The sequence below is a fragment of the Gnatocerus cornutus genome, chromosome 1 (assembly GCF_029298725.1).
Source record: "Gnatocerus cornutus isolate USDA-ARS CGAHR chromosome 1, icGnaCorn1.1, whole genome shotgun sequence".
Taxonomy (NCBI): domain Eukaryota; kingdom Metazoa; phylum Arthropoda; class Insecta; order Coleoptera; family Tenebrionidae; genus Gnatocerus; species Gnatocerus cornutus.
In genome coordinates this window covers 26,287,603-26,303,872 of record NC_142233.1, presented here as the reverse complement: position 1 = coordinate 26,303,872, position 16,270 = coordinate 26,287,603, and the positions used below count along the sequence as shown (strand labels likewise).

At 34.0% G+C, this 16,270-nt stretch overlaps 2 protein-coding genes across 2 annotated transcripts; one reads left to right on the top strand and one right to left on the bottom strand.

The window, feature by feature from the left end:
• The first annotated feature begins 1,808 nt into the window (after nt 1–1,808).
• wit (kinase protein wishful thinking) lies at nt 1,809–13,002 on the top strand. The gene is made up of 6 exons (XM_088044563.1): nt 1,809–2,094; nt 2,397–2,675; nt 8,984–9,367; nt 9,419–9,880; nt 9,939–10,258; nt 10,453–13,002. The coding sequence occupies exons 2-6, from the start codon at nt 2,423–2,425 to the stop codon at nt 11,467–11,469; spliced, it is 2,436 nt and encodes an 811-aa protein (XP_087900689.1). The 5' UTR covers nt 1,809–2,094; nt 2,397–2,422; the 3' UTR covers nt 11,470–13,002.
• A 14-nt stretch (nt 13,003–13,016) lies between these two features.
• Nucleotides 13,017–14,616, bottom strand: LOC148181081 (uncharacterized). Its single transcript, XM_088044608.1, has 3 exons — nt 13,766–14,616; nt 13,599–13,718; nt 13,017–13,552 (listed from the first exon to the last, which is right to left on the bottom strand). Exons 1-3 carry the CDS (start codon nt 14,359–14,361, stop codon nt 13,021–13,023), a joined length of 1,248 nt encoding a protein of 415 aa, XP_087900734.1. The 5' UTR covers nt 14,362–14,616; the 3' UTR covers nt 13,017–13,020.
• Nucleotides 14,617–16,270: the final 1,654 nt, after the last annotated feature.

Sequence of the window (16,270 nt, the reverse complement as noted above, 5' to 3'; positions counted from 1 at the left end):
CAAACAATTTATCAATAAACATTAATAAAAGATAATTATTTTCAAAGGCGACACACAGAAACAGGACGAGATTATGTTTTCGGAAGACCCGAAGACAATCTTTCCTATTCCGCAAGCATAGTACAGGCGGTGTCTTATCGAGAGTACTAACAAATTATGGCCAGATTAAGAGTAACCAACATCTCACCCGCGGAAGACCCGCTAGTTAGGTGAACCCTGACTACCCCGCGAGTCCCACGTAACAAGCTTCCAGCACTGGAGGGTTTTCGAAAGTCAAAAATCAAAGTTTAATTTTGAATTGATCACACTCTAAAAAGAACATACTAACATTAACGCGAGAGGCTGTTTGTTATGTTGAGTCTTTTGTGACGAAGAAAATCTAGAAAGGAGAATTGGGTTCGGACAAGTACAGAGCAGCTAAGAAAACAAGGGACATACATAAAATACATAAACATAAATTTTCGGTTTCAGTTTCAATAAAATACAATGGAAGAGAAAGTCGTGGACTTTAGGAAAAATGTACTCGTTTTTGCTCACGAATGACACAGAGTGATTCAAAAAGACATTCCCAGTGAATTTGATGTATTTCACAATTTCTTTAAAATCCTATTCTATTTTTAATTCTTCGAACTCAACAGTATAATAAATTCCTTGAACAGAATCGAATAAAATTCAAGTTCCCAAAAGTATCGGGTTTCCACGAATCTAAACTGCTTCTGCACGTGTCTTATCGGACGGTGGGCGAATACTGATTGAATCCAGACGCTTACGTCATCAAAAAAAACGCGTTACTTTAGAATTGTGCAGAAAATAGCTACTTTACATGAATCCGGAGTGACTTCCTTCTTAAGACAACAAATTACAAAAATTATTACATACCAAAAAGCTGACAACACACAAGCGCTTCTACAAGAAGCTCTAAAAGAGTCACTACACTCCCGTCAAAGTCAATGGGTTTAAACAAAAAGAAAATTATTTACAAGATTTTGACAAACTACAAATTAGCAAAACACAAAATGAAAAATTAAAACAAAATAGGAATTAAAATGAACACTTGGAAAAATTTGGCGAAACACACTCGATAACACAGCACCTTGGTAGTTCCGAAGTCGTACCAAGAATGATTGCCTCCGGCGTCGCCCGCCTCCTCCGCTGCGGCGGCGGTGAACTACCAAGTCCACCAACTTCTTAACGCAAAAATCCCTGCGGTCGTTGTGGCGCGAAAAGTTTGAAATTTGAATTTGAAGTGGGACACTACAATAGTTAACTTAACTTTGACAAAATGTTAACCTCAGAAATCACTATATTTAATTTTCCCTTAATTTTTTTCTTGAAGCTTGATTTACACCCAAAAATTTTCGAAAATTTACACAGGGAGTGGACTGATAGGAATGAGTTGAACTTTATAAACAAAGTGCCAAACAATATTTTATTGCTCTTGGCAAATGAAAGAAAGTAGTCTTCTTTTTCTGTGAGAGATTGTTTTTAGGGCAAATAGCAGAACGATTATCTACTAAGCATATCAAAAAGTATGACAGCATTAGTTTAGAATGCATGACTTTTGGCCGGAATAGTACCAATTTTTTTTTGTCATTTTGAAAAATACTAAAAATAGTTGTTTTAGGTTTATTTAAAATTTTGACGTTTATAAATTTTTGGTTAAAAATTATATGCAACCAGCAATACACCTTTTTGCACCATTTATGATGTGTTGTGTTGTGATATGGTGTGTGACTGTCTTTGTGGTGGGGGCAATTCTCCAAGTTAGGGAGCTAGGTTCCCACAAGTGGCAACGTTGGATGGAGCAGTTTTTTCTTCGCCGCGACAAGCAATTTTTTAGTCACGTGACGTAATGGAAGGCGGCGACTACAGCGGCGACATGACTGATTGTTGTGATAAAAAGTGAACATTAAAGAATGTTATTTAAGCGATACCATAAGAGCATAATTCAGACATCATTGTCTGCGTCTGATAAAGCCTATTTGTGTTGTGCGCTGCTTTAAGAAAGTCACATTGTTGGTTAAGTTTGGCTGTGTAAATCAATCGTGCCTGCCTCTTTGCTGTCATTTTTGTGAATTCTTTCTTCTTTAATTGGTAAGTTTATTTAAATTAGAAGCAGTAATAGTCTTTGTATGCTCATTACGTTCCTATAATACGAAGTGTTGCCAAGAAGTTACTCCCGAAAATCGATCCTAAATCCCAGACAATTAAGTACGTACTTGCTTATTTGATCAATACGTCGCCCCTACCGAATAGACGAAATTATTTTTTTTTATTTTCCAACAAAGAAAACAGATTTATTTATTATTGTACAGTTTCATAAAAAATTCTGATTCTTCACATGTTTGTTTTGTAAATAATCATCCATTGTTTGATGTATATTCTACTTTTTACAGAATATGAAAATAAAATACCAGAAGACATGAAGATGTTAGAAAACTTTATTCTCCTTGCATTTGTTTTTATGCAAGCTTCTAGTGCAATTAAAGATAACTCTGAAGATTATATTGTGTGTGCAAAGAACTCTGGAACTATAACTCATGTAAATGAAGATGAAGATGACCGTCGTGAAGAAACTTCAACAGAATCTCCCGATGAAAAATGTTATAAACATTACTGTTATACCGTTTGGAATGAAGACCCCATCAGTGGGAATAAATCGATTATGGGGCAGGGTAAGATTTTACAAAACCAGATTATTTTTAATGTTTGTATTGTCTACAAAGACTTTAAATTCAGTTGTTTTATAGTAGTCTCATGCAAAGGTGAAAGGTCAAAGACCACCCTGCAGCAGAGAGTCAAAAATCTTTATTATTATTTATTATATTAATTGTAATTAATTAAATGATGTAATAAAAATGACATTAAATAGAGCTAACAAATTGTAATGCCTGCTTATTAGACGCCAATTTGATTCGAACAACTTACGGTATTATTGCAATTCAGGTTTTATAATTCATTCAACAAACAGTAATCGCACGTTTTTTAAGCAATTTTCTGTACTCTCGGGAATATAAATTAGTTTCTTGGGATACAAAAAATAACTTTTCAGAAACTCCTTAGGGAGTTCCCAGCCAAATTTACATGTTTATTCATCCTGAAAAAAAAAGACATGCAAATTGCTTGTTTATATTAAAATTAACCATGCAAGTTCGGTTTTAAGTAATACCAACTGGCTTCACAGGGTCAATATTTGGCGGTTTGAGCTAGAAATTAAGCATAAATTACAGTAAACCGTCATTTCATCAAGTTTTATGAGCTGGTGGAAGAATAATGAAACCATAACCAAAACTTATTTTACATGATTGCTTAAAAAGAAAGAGCAGATATGTGACTAAAAAAAGGTTTGGAAACCGACAGTTTTACTTCATAAACTTCTTGGAGAAAACAAAATTTACGAATTTGAGAATTAGGAAACGCTAAAGAGAGAACAATTTTCACACTATTCTATTTGCCATTTTGTGGAAAGATGTAAACCGGACCGACCTATGTCTCAACAAAACCATATTTTTACACACTTGAAAGTTAGTTGTGTTCGATTTATGTGAGCCAAATTATATTTCTAGAATAACGTGTTTGGGCCCACGAGCTGTTAAATAACTTTGAAACATAACAAATTAAACATTCACTCATAATATTTGTCAAACAAGGATTATAGAAGTTATAGCCATTTTTCAGTACTTTTGCGTTTCAGATCTTTACATTAACTATTTTCTTATCTGAACATCCTCCGAACAAAAACTGGGTGACCTTATTTTGTGATAAAATGAAACAGAATTTAGCAGAGGTAAATATTAGTAGCCTTCAAAGTCCACTTTGCTCTATCGTTGTTGAAATTACCATTATTCTAGTTCTAGACTAATAGATCTCATTCTTAGTATTAAAACTAGAAACATGAGCATGCCAAATGAGTGATTTTCTATCATATCAAAATTATTGGTTCAAAGTTCACAATTTCTTATAAGAACGTTCTAAATTCCAGCAATTAGATACATTTGCATGGTAACTTATTACGTAGATGACTAACAAACAAAATTTGCAATATTTCGTTTGGTTGATTCCCATTTTCTGATAAATTCAATGAAGCGTTTATAGAAATATTGGTTTCAACTTAATTCTAACTTCTAGTACTTATCTCCAGACGTAAAAGTGTCACTAAAAAGATAGCTAATGTTCTGATAATCGCGCACGCAATTGCATTATATAGATTTAAATGTCTAAAAACAGATTACTTTTTTTATGAATCATTAATGTGGTGACCCTGCACAAATAAGGAATTATAGTTTTAAGAAATAAGTGTAAAGTTATCAACATTATGAAGAATGTTCAATGTTTTATTAACACCATCAAAAGTATCGTTTCTGTCGAAAAATGAGAAGTGCTTATTTTGGAGACTGTTTTTACTGTAGTTTGTTGTAGTTGGATGAATTCTTCTTTTAGATTTCAGATTAGAACTTCATATTGATCATCTTGTAATGATCTGTAACCCAATTCCGCCAAAATTCAAATGAACCGCCAAACTCGAGAACCGCGAACTTTAAAATAAATAAAATGGCCGAAAATCGTGATCGTCTGAAACGGCTAGGACCTACGTTGTGTTGTGAAGGCGGATGTTCGTTGATACAAAGCAGTGCATCGTCTTTTGGGAAGAGCGTACCAACACAAAGAAATAAAAATACACCAGACCAAATGTGGTTTAACTTGTTTTATTCAGACTTTAGAAGCTTGAATGGTTTTGATTGAAATTTTACAGCTACGTGTTCAAGAATTACAAGCATTTGAACAGACGAACTGATCATGTTACAAAATTCTTAATAATTTTTAATGTCAAAGGAAGTCACTTTACAAAGAGACGTTTCGGTACAAACAAAAATGCAATAAACCAATTAACGAAAAGTGAATTACATCAAAAGAACTACAAAAATCTCCCATTATCTCCGTTGTGAGTGTGATCAAACTACAAAAATTATTGAAAACAAAATAACAATGAAAAACAACACACATTTTACCAAGTAGATATGTACACACAATTTATCAATAAACATTAATAAAAGATAATTATTTTCAAAGGCGACACACAGAAACAGGACGAGATTATGTTTTCGGAAGACCCGAAAACAATCTTTCCTACTCCGCAAGCATAGTACAGGCGGTGTCTTATCGAGAGTACTAACAAATTATGGCCAGATTAAGAGTAACCAACATCTCACCCGCGGAAGACCCGCTAGTTAGGTGAACCCTGACTACCCCGCGAGTCCCACGTAACAAGCTTCCAGCACTGGAGGGTTTTCGAAAGTCAAAATCAAAGTTTAATTTTGAATTGATCACACTCAAAAAAAAAACTACTAATATTAACGCGAGAGGCTGTTTGTAATGTTGAATCTTTTGTGACGAAGAAAATCTAGAAAGGAGAATTGGGTTCGGACAAGTACAGAGCAGCTAAGAAATCAAGGGACATACATAAAATACATAAACATATAAATTTTCAGTTTCAGTTTCAATAAAATTCAATGGAAGAGAAAGTCGTGGACTTTAGGTAAAATGTACTCGTTTTTGCTCACGAATGACACAGAGCGATTCAAAAAGACATTCCCAGTTAATTTGATGTATTTCACAATTTCTTTAAAATCCTATTCTATTTTTAATCCTTCGAACTCAACAGTATAAATTCCTTGAACTGAATCGAACAAAATTCAAGTTTCCAAAACTATCGGGTTTCCATGAATCTAAACTGCTTCTGCACGTGGCTTATCGGACGGTGGGCGAACACTGGTTGAATCCATACGCTTACGTCATCGGAAAAACGCGTTACTTTAGAATTGTACAGAAAATAACTACTTTACATGAATCCGAAATGACTTCCTTCTTAAAACAACAAATGACAAAAATTATTACATACCAAAAGGTGACAACACACAAACGCTCCTACAAGAAGCCCTAAAAGAGTCACTACACTCCCGCCAAAGTCAATGGGTTTAAAAAAAGGAAAATTATTTACAAGATTTTGACAAACTACAAATTAACAAAACACAAAAAATGAAAAATTAAAACAAAATAGGAATTAAAATTAACACTTGGAAAAATTTGGCGAAACGCACTCGATAACACAGCGCCTTGGTAGTTCCGAAGTCGTACCCCGAATCAATTCGCCTCCGGCGTCTCCCGCCTCTTCCGCTGTGGCGGCGGTGAACTCCCAAGTCCACCAACTTCTTAACGCAAAAATTCCTGTGGTCGTTGTGGCGCGAAGAGTTTGAAATTTGAATTTGAAGTGGGACACTACAATCTTGTTGACCTTTTAGATGTTGGCTCATATGAATAAAGTCGAAGTAAATGCTAATGCTTCAAGTATGTAGCATAGACTTGGCGAATCGAAGTATATACTTAGTTCCTGTAGAATCTACTACAAGCACATACTTCGACTGAAGCAAGATGCTAATCGGATCAAGCATCTGCTTCTCCATGAAGTATATACTTTTTAAAATTACCAATAAAAAATGTATTAGAATAGAATATCGTTAATTCACGTTTCACGAGATTGAGCATTAAATACAAATTAACGGAATATTGGAGTGTGTTAGAGGGCTACCTACATTATCGAAAATAAACGGTAAAAAAAATACTAAATAGCAAAATTTTGTGAATACCACATACATACATTGGATTCTGCTTCAATAATAATTTTAAGTTATTAGACAATTAAATCTCACTTCTTTTTCTCTTATTTTTCTTAACCTTTCTTCGTTTCGCATTTAAAAAGTATAAAAGGAACTATAGATTCTTTTTTAACAAGAAATGCAAACACATTCGCTTATTCAGGGTGCGTAAAGTAGTATGCAGTAGTAAGTAGTATGTAGACAGTGTTAAGGGAATATGTAAAAAGTATATGTATATGCAGCTTCAGCCCCATAAATTAAACAAAAAATCCTAATATTATTGGTAACAAAACCGAAACATATAATTGAAATTTGAACTGAAAACTTGTTACAGATATCTGGCAAAGCCGAAAGTTTAAAAAACCAAAGATGATCACTAATTTTGGATTTTTTAACCTGTCTGTTTATTATCAAGACGCAAAGAATGTCAAATGCAATGAATGCTGTACCAAAACTATTTTCAAAACGCTTTTTTGTAAAAACTAAACAGTTGAGAAAAAAATGGCATTTGAAATTTCGATTCCATTTGTTAAGACCAATACATTCTGATAGTCATATAATCTTTTTAACATATTATATACATAGAAAATGTTGTAGCATTTGCCTCGAAGTTGCTTGCTTACCAACTTCAGAGAATGCTTCATTTATCGGCCGTAAGTGTAGTAGATACTCCTACTTCGTCAAAAAGTAAATACTAAAGGAAAGCGTAGTAGATGCTAGACGAAAAGTAAGTTCCGGTAGTACATACTTCATCGTCAAGCATATTCTTCGCGGGTGTAGTATTACCTACACTTTCAGCGAATGCTTGAAGCATTAGCATTTACTTCGACTTTATTCATACGAGCCGTTGTGTTTACTTCGTGTTACTTTGTAACTTTGTTTTCATAAAAACGAATCCTACTAAGCTACTCTAATGCTAAAATAGAACAGACAATGAGATATAGATATCTTCCATAAATATGTATTAGGATCTACAAAGGATGCAGCTGTTAATTCACTCGAAGGCGAAGTTGGTTGATTTATATGACAAACTACGTTTAGAAAGAAGTAATTTATTGTCATTATAAAACGAAAAAAACCTGTTAGCAGTCTTATTTATTCCAACTAAAACGATTTTTAAATATGTTGTTCTTCAAAAGTTCACCTGAAATCTAACAGAAGCGGTTGAAAAAGTACACAGTTGTAATGTTTACATTGATTAATGCAAGGATGATGTGACTATTTGGATTTTTGGATTAGAACTCATATTGCGTTGCAGACGCACAAGACACGCAAATATTGTTAAATCGCCGGTTTATTTAACTAAAATTACTTAAATTGTTTAAGATAATTTCCGTATTTTATTACCACAAAATCACATGTGAACTGTAGATCACTCAACTGTTTATACAGACAGTAAACAGATTTTGATAACATTGAACAGTCAGTGAAACATTAGTATGACTTCCTTACTATTATTTATAATCCTATTTTATTTACTATTTAACTGAGGTTAAAGAACGGGTCTCTCTATAATTTGTTAGATTTTTTTGGATATTTGTTGTGGACAAAATGGGGGCTTTGGTGTTCGGTTATTAATGATTGCGGTATTTTATCATCAATAATATAATTTTGTATTTGAAAAAATGTTATCTTACACGTTGTACAAAATTTACCAAGACAAAACATCATTTTAACTGTTTTAATTTTTTTTTTGATTAATTAATTGCAGAATTAGTATACATATTTCTCTAAAAACAAGCCATAATGTGATCAGACAAGTATGAGGAAATTCATTACGAAATACACAGTATAGTCTTGAAAATTTCGAATCACTGAAGCCCAGTTCGCTTCTTTACTCTAATAAATAGAACCCGTTGTGGTTGTTCGAAAAAGGGATCTTTTTATGATGCACTTTTTGTCCTATTAATTAAATAACATTAAACTGAAGGACCACATGTAGCGTCTTAAAAGCCACTTGAAAAAGCGACATGTTTTATGAAAGAGTTAATGTAACTTTTTTATTCACTTGTTTGTTCAATGAGAATGTGATTGGTGTTGAAAACTAATTACATTAAAAGCGGTATTGTAGCATGAAAAATCGAACCGTTTTATTAATGTAACACCTGAAATTGATTGGATTCCCGTAACTCAAGTCCATAAATTATCTTTTTGTAAGATTAGCGTTTCTGTACCAAGAACAAAGACTTCAGTAGACACGTTTATATTTTATGACAAAGAAAAAGTTGAATGATCTATTTATCTGGATTGCAGTAAACGCGTTAGTTTATTATCTTACAGCATAAATGTGCAAAACAGTGTTGTTGATATATTGCTTCGTTTGTTTTTAGGATGTTGGGATACCTCTGGAAAACCAAATGAATGCGACAGGGCACAGTGCCTTGCCGAAAACAAACCACCCAAAGCTATGAACAATACAAAATTCTGTTGCTGTTCAGAGAACATGTGCAATCTTAATTTTACCGATGCTTACGTACCTTCAGAAGACATTTCTCCTTCTGGCGCTGAAATAGCTCAGAAGATTCCCGTTCAACCGTACATTTGCATAGTGGCAATAATTTCTTTTATTACTCTTTTAGTAATTCTCTCAGCTACATTATTTTACTGTTGGAAAAAGAAACCAAAAAAGAGTGATGTAGAAACGGGTTATCAACATTCAGTGCCACCTCCCACAGATTACAGCTTAGACAAACTAAAACTGTTGAATGTTATTGGTAAATTTGAAATTCTAAAATCTACAGTGTTTTAATCCAAATGTTTTATAGGACAAGGTAGATACGGTTGCGTATGGCGTGGAGTTATAGACGATCAAGAAATTGCTGTGAAAATGTTTGCGGCACATCACCGCAATTATTTTCTTAACGAACACGAAATGTATAAAGTCTCAGGTGAAAATTCAGCCTTATTAAAATGCTACGGAGGAGGTGAATACATGGTAGCTCCTGGAGGAGTAACGGACTACCTCCTCCTCCTAAGTTTAGAACAAGAATGCCTACAAGAATATCTAAAGAATCACACTCTTGACTTGGTTACTTTAAGCAAAATGAGTTTAGGAGTTGCCAGAGGCTTGGCTCATTTGCATTCGGATTTAGGAAAACCGTGCATTGCTCACAGAGATATCAATAGTCGAAACATTTTGGTCAGGTCAGACCTCACTTGTTGTATTTGCGATTTGGGACTTGCTGTGGTTCCCAGACGCGCCGAAAACAAATCTATTAGTGAAGCTGGTAAGTGAAATCAGATTTCTCTGTTTTAATTATCGACTTCACACTTTGTTGTTTTTAGGAACACTTAGATACATGGCTCCAGAAGTGTTAGAAGGCGCTGTTAATTTACGAGACTGTGAAAGTGCTTTAAAACAAATAGATGTCTATGCGCTTGGATTGGTTCTTTGGGAGCTGGGAATCAGATGCACAGATATGCAGAATTCAGAGCCGCCCCCATACGCACCCCCTTTTTATAAAGAAGCTGGCGAAAATCCCACATTGGAGCAAATGCAGACTTTGGTCAGCCGACACAAAGCAAGACCGCTGTGGCCCCCATCTTGGAAAGATACTGCAGCTGCTCGGCTTCTTTGCGAAACCGCTGAAGATTGTTGGGATCAGGTAATTTGTTGATTTTTTTAAGAATTCGCCGATGCACTTTGATGCTCCACGAGCAACATGTTTTGTTTGTGATAAACAAGAGGTGAGCGTAGTTTGAACTTGGGACAGCTTTTAAGTTTTGCAATATAAATTAGCTATTATCTTAATCAGTTGTTTGATTAAACCAAAGTAACAAACATCTTTTTTTTTTTCAGGATGCTGAGGCTCGCTTAACGTCTCTATGCGTAGTTGAACGCCTATTAGAATTACCATCGTTAAAAGGTCGTGTTTTGCACTCTATGCATCCACCCGCGAGTCCGACACCATTAATAAATAACAACCACCTACATGATCATCAGATTGATGTGTCTGTGGGCACAGTTGAGACGTTGTTATCCCCAAGTGAAGAACACTGTAAGAACTCGAACCAACTGGTAGCATGTGTCACTCCTCTTCAGCCTTACCAAGGTCGCAATCCTTGCTTGGAACGAAACTTACTCTCTGGTTCCAGTGATAGTCTTTTAATAGATAAATCCTCGAAACATTGTACAAGTTCAGAATTCCAGAATTTAATTTCAAATGACTTCCTAAACTATCAAATAAACCACCGAGCTACGCCCATTCCATACTTACAGAACGCGGTTCATGGAAGTCCTAAACAATTTAACACCACGAGTGAACCGCCGAAAAAATTTAAATGGAATTTCATGAAGCTATTCCCCAACAAGAAATTTAATGGTAACGACCGTTCTAGTAAGGCAACGCAAGTGAAACTCAACGCGAAATTAGTTAATGGCTATGGCCAGAATGGAGTGACTACTTCGTTATTGTCGGAAGAAACCAAACGGCCTTCTACTTTACCTCTCAATGTTGTTAAATCTCAAGACAACGCTGTAAATTCAAGTGGTGTTAAACAAATATTGAAACGAAAAAACAGTATGTCTCGTCAACGTTCCTTGGAACAGTTCAATGAAGTTTTTTCTTCTATTAATGATCTGTCAAGACTTAAAGATCCGTCTCAAAGAATTAAAACTCCAGGAGATGTTCCTCCTTCTGTTAGAAGAACAAGAGGTAAAGCCGCTAAAGAATCTGCGGCGAGATTTTCTTTATATGATGACAGAATAATGTGTCGTGGGCAATGGGGAAGTGCACCAGATTTAGAACCGCCTATACAACCTAAATTACCACAATTAAATGACTTACAAGACAGGGATAGTGTAAGTAGTTTCTAAACCTGAGTTTGTAATTGAAGCGGTGTAAGAACTTGAGTGTATATTTCAGTGTGCAAATTAGACTATTGAAACCAAAGGAAGTCAATGTTGGCTGTCTCAGTACGCGATTCCTCTTCTAACCATTTTGATGATGGCTCGAAAATTAATTCGATGTATTCTAATAGGTGAAAACTAAGATTTGGAGTGTTTTTTATTCCGTTTTCGAAAATCGTTTTTCAAGCTGAGTATTACAGTGGAATCTCGAAATAACGTTCGAGGGTACAAGCAGTATAATTAAAAAAAAACACGAATCGTCATCAAATATTTAAAAACCACCTGTAAATAGTGCACTCTCAGTTCAGACTGAATTTATTAATTTTTGTGAATATGAAAACTAGCACTACATCGGTACAGTAACTAGTAAGTCCAACGATGATAGAGATTTTTTCGTCCTCATTTGATTTGTCTATTATGTAAAGTCATTGAGACAAATGAAGAGGCCGTCAAAGAGCTATATAACAACTTTCTTTATAATTAGCCTAAGAAACAAATAATTTATTTATTTTTATAAGTAGTTGTTTGTAGTCTCGTATTACGTTGTTACTTTGTTTAAAACAACTGGACGACTAATAAGACACAATTCACTATAACATGTTTAGAATCGTGAGATGTAATTCAGAACGTTCGACGCAATTGTGACTATTTCTTTTGATTGCTTCACAAAGTGTAAAAATGCCGTACATGTATTCACGAAATTAAAATGGTTAGAAAACTGTTTACAATTAAGGTACAGCTGTAGAATTATAATTCTCATTGTTGACAGAATAACATGTGTATTCTATAAGTTGACGTACTGCCTATTCGGTATATTTAAGAGAGAAAAGGTGTCGTAAATGTATAGCTCAAAGTATTATTTTTATAGTTACTTGAAGAGGTTGAATGAAGATCTACGTTATTCAAATATTTTCTAAGTAACAAATTTTAAGAATATGAACAAACATTTACGCAAAGCCATGAAAATGAAGTGTAGCCATAGGGTAATATAGATTCCTTATACTAAAATTTATGAAACATACTCCAAAAATTTTACTGTGATTATTTACATTTTTTTTTATTTTATCTTTTTTTTTAATTTGGCTGTGTAAAAGTGTAAATCGCGCATTCCTTTTCATTTGATGAAAATTTAAGATACTCAGAGTGAAATTTCACAACTATAAGTTGATTATTACTCTTCATTCTCTAGAATAGTTGAAAAACTTTTGAAGTTTCGAACAATTACTAAATATTTGGGTATCTTACTTTACCTATTTAGGCTGAAATCGACAATTGACAATTGTTTTTAATGTTGTAATAATTTGATCATAAAGCAAATCAAAGAAAAATAGTTGAATTCAGCCGTGGATATTCAAATCACAGCAAAATTTTCCAGTAACAATCGGCAAACTGCTTATTTATTCAGTTTAATTATGTACATACTACATAGGTATATACAATATACATAAATTATAACGAAAGTTTAAGATAATATATTAAATAAATACAAATCAAGCGTAACTTTGTTTAACATCTTACCTAAATCCTGTTGAAACTTTCATACTTCTTTATATCATTCCCCTCCACGGTGCATTTAACATTGTTTAAAGCAATAAGCAGATCATTCAATTGGACTTTCCTGGCTCGAACAGAATTGGAAGGTAAGTCTCGTAATTCTGAACAAATAACATTCGAAAAGTCCTGTTCCGCTAAAACTGGCTCGTAAAACCCATCCGGACAGCATTTCCATATTTTCGTGTCTTCTAGTTCACTAAGCGGAATGGTCATCGCATTCTGAACTACGTCGGACAAATCGGAACCTGAGTATCCATTTGTTTTTTGCACTAGTAAGGTCCAGTCGTTTACAGCGTCTTCGAAAAGAACATTGTTGGTGAAAAAACGGAAGAACTCCAAACGTTCAAATTGGTCGGGTAAGGGCACGTAGATCCGCTTTTGAAGTCTTCGTATGATTGCAGGATCCAGTTCCCAAGGGCAGTTCGTTGCTCCGATGATGATTACGTTTTTACATTCTTCTAGACTGGATAACTGGCACATTAGCTCGGTTTTAATCCTGTGAAATCGACTATGTTGTATTCTGTTAGAAGTTTTGCCTGTACCTTCTGGTGTATTCCTGTTCATTTTCCGTCCGCTTTCTGCAGAAAGCGTCAATTTCGTCTATAAATAATATTGTAAATCTACAGTTGCTTCTGAGGCTTTGAAAAAGAGTCTTAATGGTTCTGAAAAGTAAAACGAATTATTGGGTTTTATCATCGCGAACAGATACTTTTCAGTTTGTCCGACGTAATGAGAAAGGATATCCCCGGCAGAAATGCAGTGGAAGTCCCCATCAGCTTCCGCTGCCAAGGCATGAGCAAGACGTGTTTTACCAGTGCCCGGGGGCCCATATAACAAAATACTATTGCAAATTCTGCGATGATAAAACAACTGGGGTTGCATTTGCGGTAATATTACCAATGTTTTCAAGACTTTTTTAATGTCGTGAAGGCCCACAACTTCACGGAATCCACTAACTCTGGGTATCTCATTAGTTGCGGTTATGACATTTTGTACTTGAAGGGTTCTCTCAGTGCACTGAAGGTCTCTCATGTGAAATCTTTGGTCTGTTGGTTCAAATTGCATTGCTACCATCTTTTGTAAGATTTCGATTAGAACAGTGAGTTGGTACTTCTGTTGACAAAGAGCCAAGAAATTGCAGTGGTTCGTTTCCAAAGTAATAATTGTGTCCATTTGGTTATAACATTTGATTAACGGTTGTTGTATTGAGTACCAGTTCAGATTTCTTCCTTCAATAAACATCTGGATTTGCTCAAAACTAAAGAATTCAGTTAGTAAACGATTTTTAATGTTGTTCTTACTCATTAATTAGAGTCAGATAAGCGTCAATGACTTCGTTTTCTTCCTGTGAATCCATTTTCAAAAAATTCAAAAAATTTTAGTGTAAGTCGGTAAAGAAGAAAGCGACAATAAAGTCAATAAAGTTTGGCCATCTAGTGGTAGCTAACAGAACTACTTTAAAATACCTACACTACCGCTCTTGTCTAAGAACTGTCATTTTGAAACGACATGTTTGCTGTGTTTTTGACGTGTGGGCAGAACATTTAGTATTTTACATCGAGTGATATTTAGGTCACACCCTTTTAAATTAAGAAAAGAAAATTAGCGGAAAAGTATTCAGATAGTGTTGTGCACCAGAGGTGACAATATTTCAAACGGTAAGTGCAACAAATAATTCTAATGGGAGCATCTGACGTATTCATGTTTTATACTCATTCTTATTTTGCCGATAACTTTTTGTAATATAAAATGTATAAAAAAGATTTTTTATAATTCCGCACACGTTCGTTGGTAGTTTGAGAAGTTACACCTTGAACCCGCTGCTTTTGCATGACTTTGGTATGTAGGGCATTATTTTCTTTTTTTTTCTTGTAGAAGCTTATTTGTTTTAATGCAGTGCACTTCCTGTATCATTAAGGCAGGTTTGTTGTTTTAAGCTGGTAAAATAATTTTTTACAGCTTGAAATTAATGAATAAATGAGCAGTGACGTGCCGGTAGATCCTCGATTAAAAGAGGAGTAAATTACTAATAATTTCAATTACACAACATGATGGGATGTTTTTATGTAGAGGAATAGAGCTCATTGGTTAAAGTGATATTTGCTATAAGTGGAGATTGAATCGATTTCAAATCGGATAATGAGTAACTTTTATTCATACTTGACTATTGATCAAACTAATTTATATTTTTCTTTGAATTATTGTTGCAAGTATCTGAGCTATGGAGATCTTTTTATTTTTACCACAAAAACAACTAACCTGAGGTTCTGCAGTAAATTGTGCATCAATAAACTGCATTCCCCAGTGTATAACAGATGTTCTGTTGCAATATAATCTTTTTTAGTTTGTATATTATAAATTATAATACATATATAAGATAGTTCCAAGTGCTGGGAATTTTCTCTACTTTTCAACTGTTCAAAACTCGGGCTAAAAATCATATAGATGCTATCTTGAGAAAGTATGAGAAACACTTATAATGATTCAATTGTATTTTAAGATTATTTTGGATTATTAACTTAGATTTCACGTGGGTTTGTTATGTTAAGTGTTGAGTGTTTTTATCGTATTGAAGATAAATATATTGCAAGAGCTTATGGCAGCGATCTATAACTACTTAAAATCAGTGCTCCAGCTCTTCTAAATTTATGATCCTTTTTATGGTTCAGCAAGTGCAATATGGATTATAGCAATAATGAATAGCTGCAAGCAAACTGTTTCTTAAGTCTTGCCAATTAATAAAATTTTCCCATCGATAAATTCACACATTTTACTAAAATTCGAATAATTTTCTTACAATTTTTGAACAAACGTGTAGGAATATTGTTGTTATCTCAGAAATCTACTGATGGATATAAATTTTCGATGAGGGTTATGATAGCGTGACCAGATTGCTGATTAATTTATATCATTTTAATTTTGACGTAAGAAAATATGACATTAAATTTAGATTTCGTTTACGGTAGATAAGAAAAATGTAAACTAAATATGTTCGGGAATTTGAGAAATTAACACGTAGTTTCATATTTATCAGTTTTGAAGCATCACAATTTATCATTGGACTAATTTTATTTAATTGTTGATTAAAATTTAATTACATTTCGGGAAATTTGATCACAAATAGGCAAATTAAATTGCTATATAAAAACTGTTTTTAGTGGTACTATTGAAAAAATCTGATAAGTAAGATTGTTCTGTTCTTTTACTTTATAGC

Bases quoted from the DNA above. Each gene is read 5' to 3' on its own strand.
- wit (XM_088044563.1), top strand. From the start codon at position 2,423: ATGAAGATGTTAGAAAACTTTATTCTCCTTGCATTTGTTTTTATGCAA. The intron at 9,881-9,938 runs GTAAGTGAAATC...TGTTGTTTTTAG, and splicing joins CAAATCTATTAGTGAAGCTG to GAACACTTAGATACATGGCT. The intron at 10,259-10,452 runs GTAATTTGTTGA...TTTTTTTTTCAG, and splicing joins CTGAAGATTGTTGGGATCAG to GATGCTGAGGCTCGCTTAAC.
- LOC148181081 (XM_088044608.1), bottom strand. From the start codon at position 14,361: ATGAGTAAGAACAACATTAAAAATCGTTTACTAACTGAATTCTTTAGT. The intron at 13,719-13,765 runs GTATCTGTTCGC...TTTACTTTTCAG, and splicing joins TACGTCGGACAAACTGAAAA to AACCATTAAGACTCTTTTTC. The intron at 13,553-13,598 runs GTACAGGCAAAA...TCGATTTCACAG, and splicing joins GAACAGGAATACACCAGAAG to GATTAAAACCGAGCTAATGT.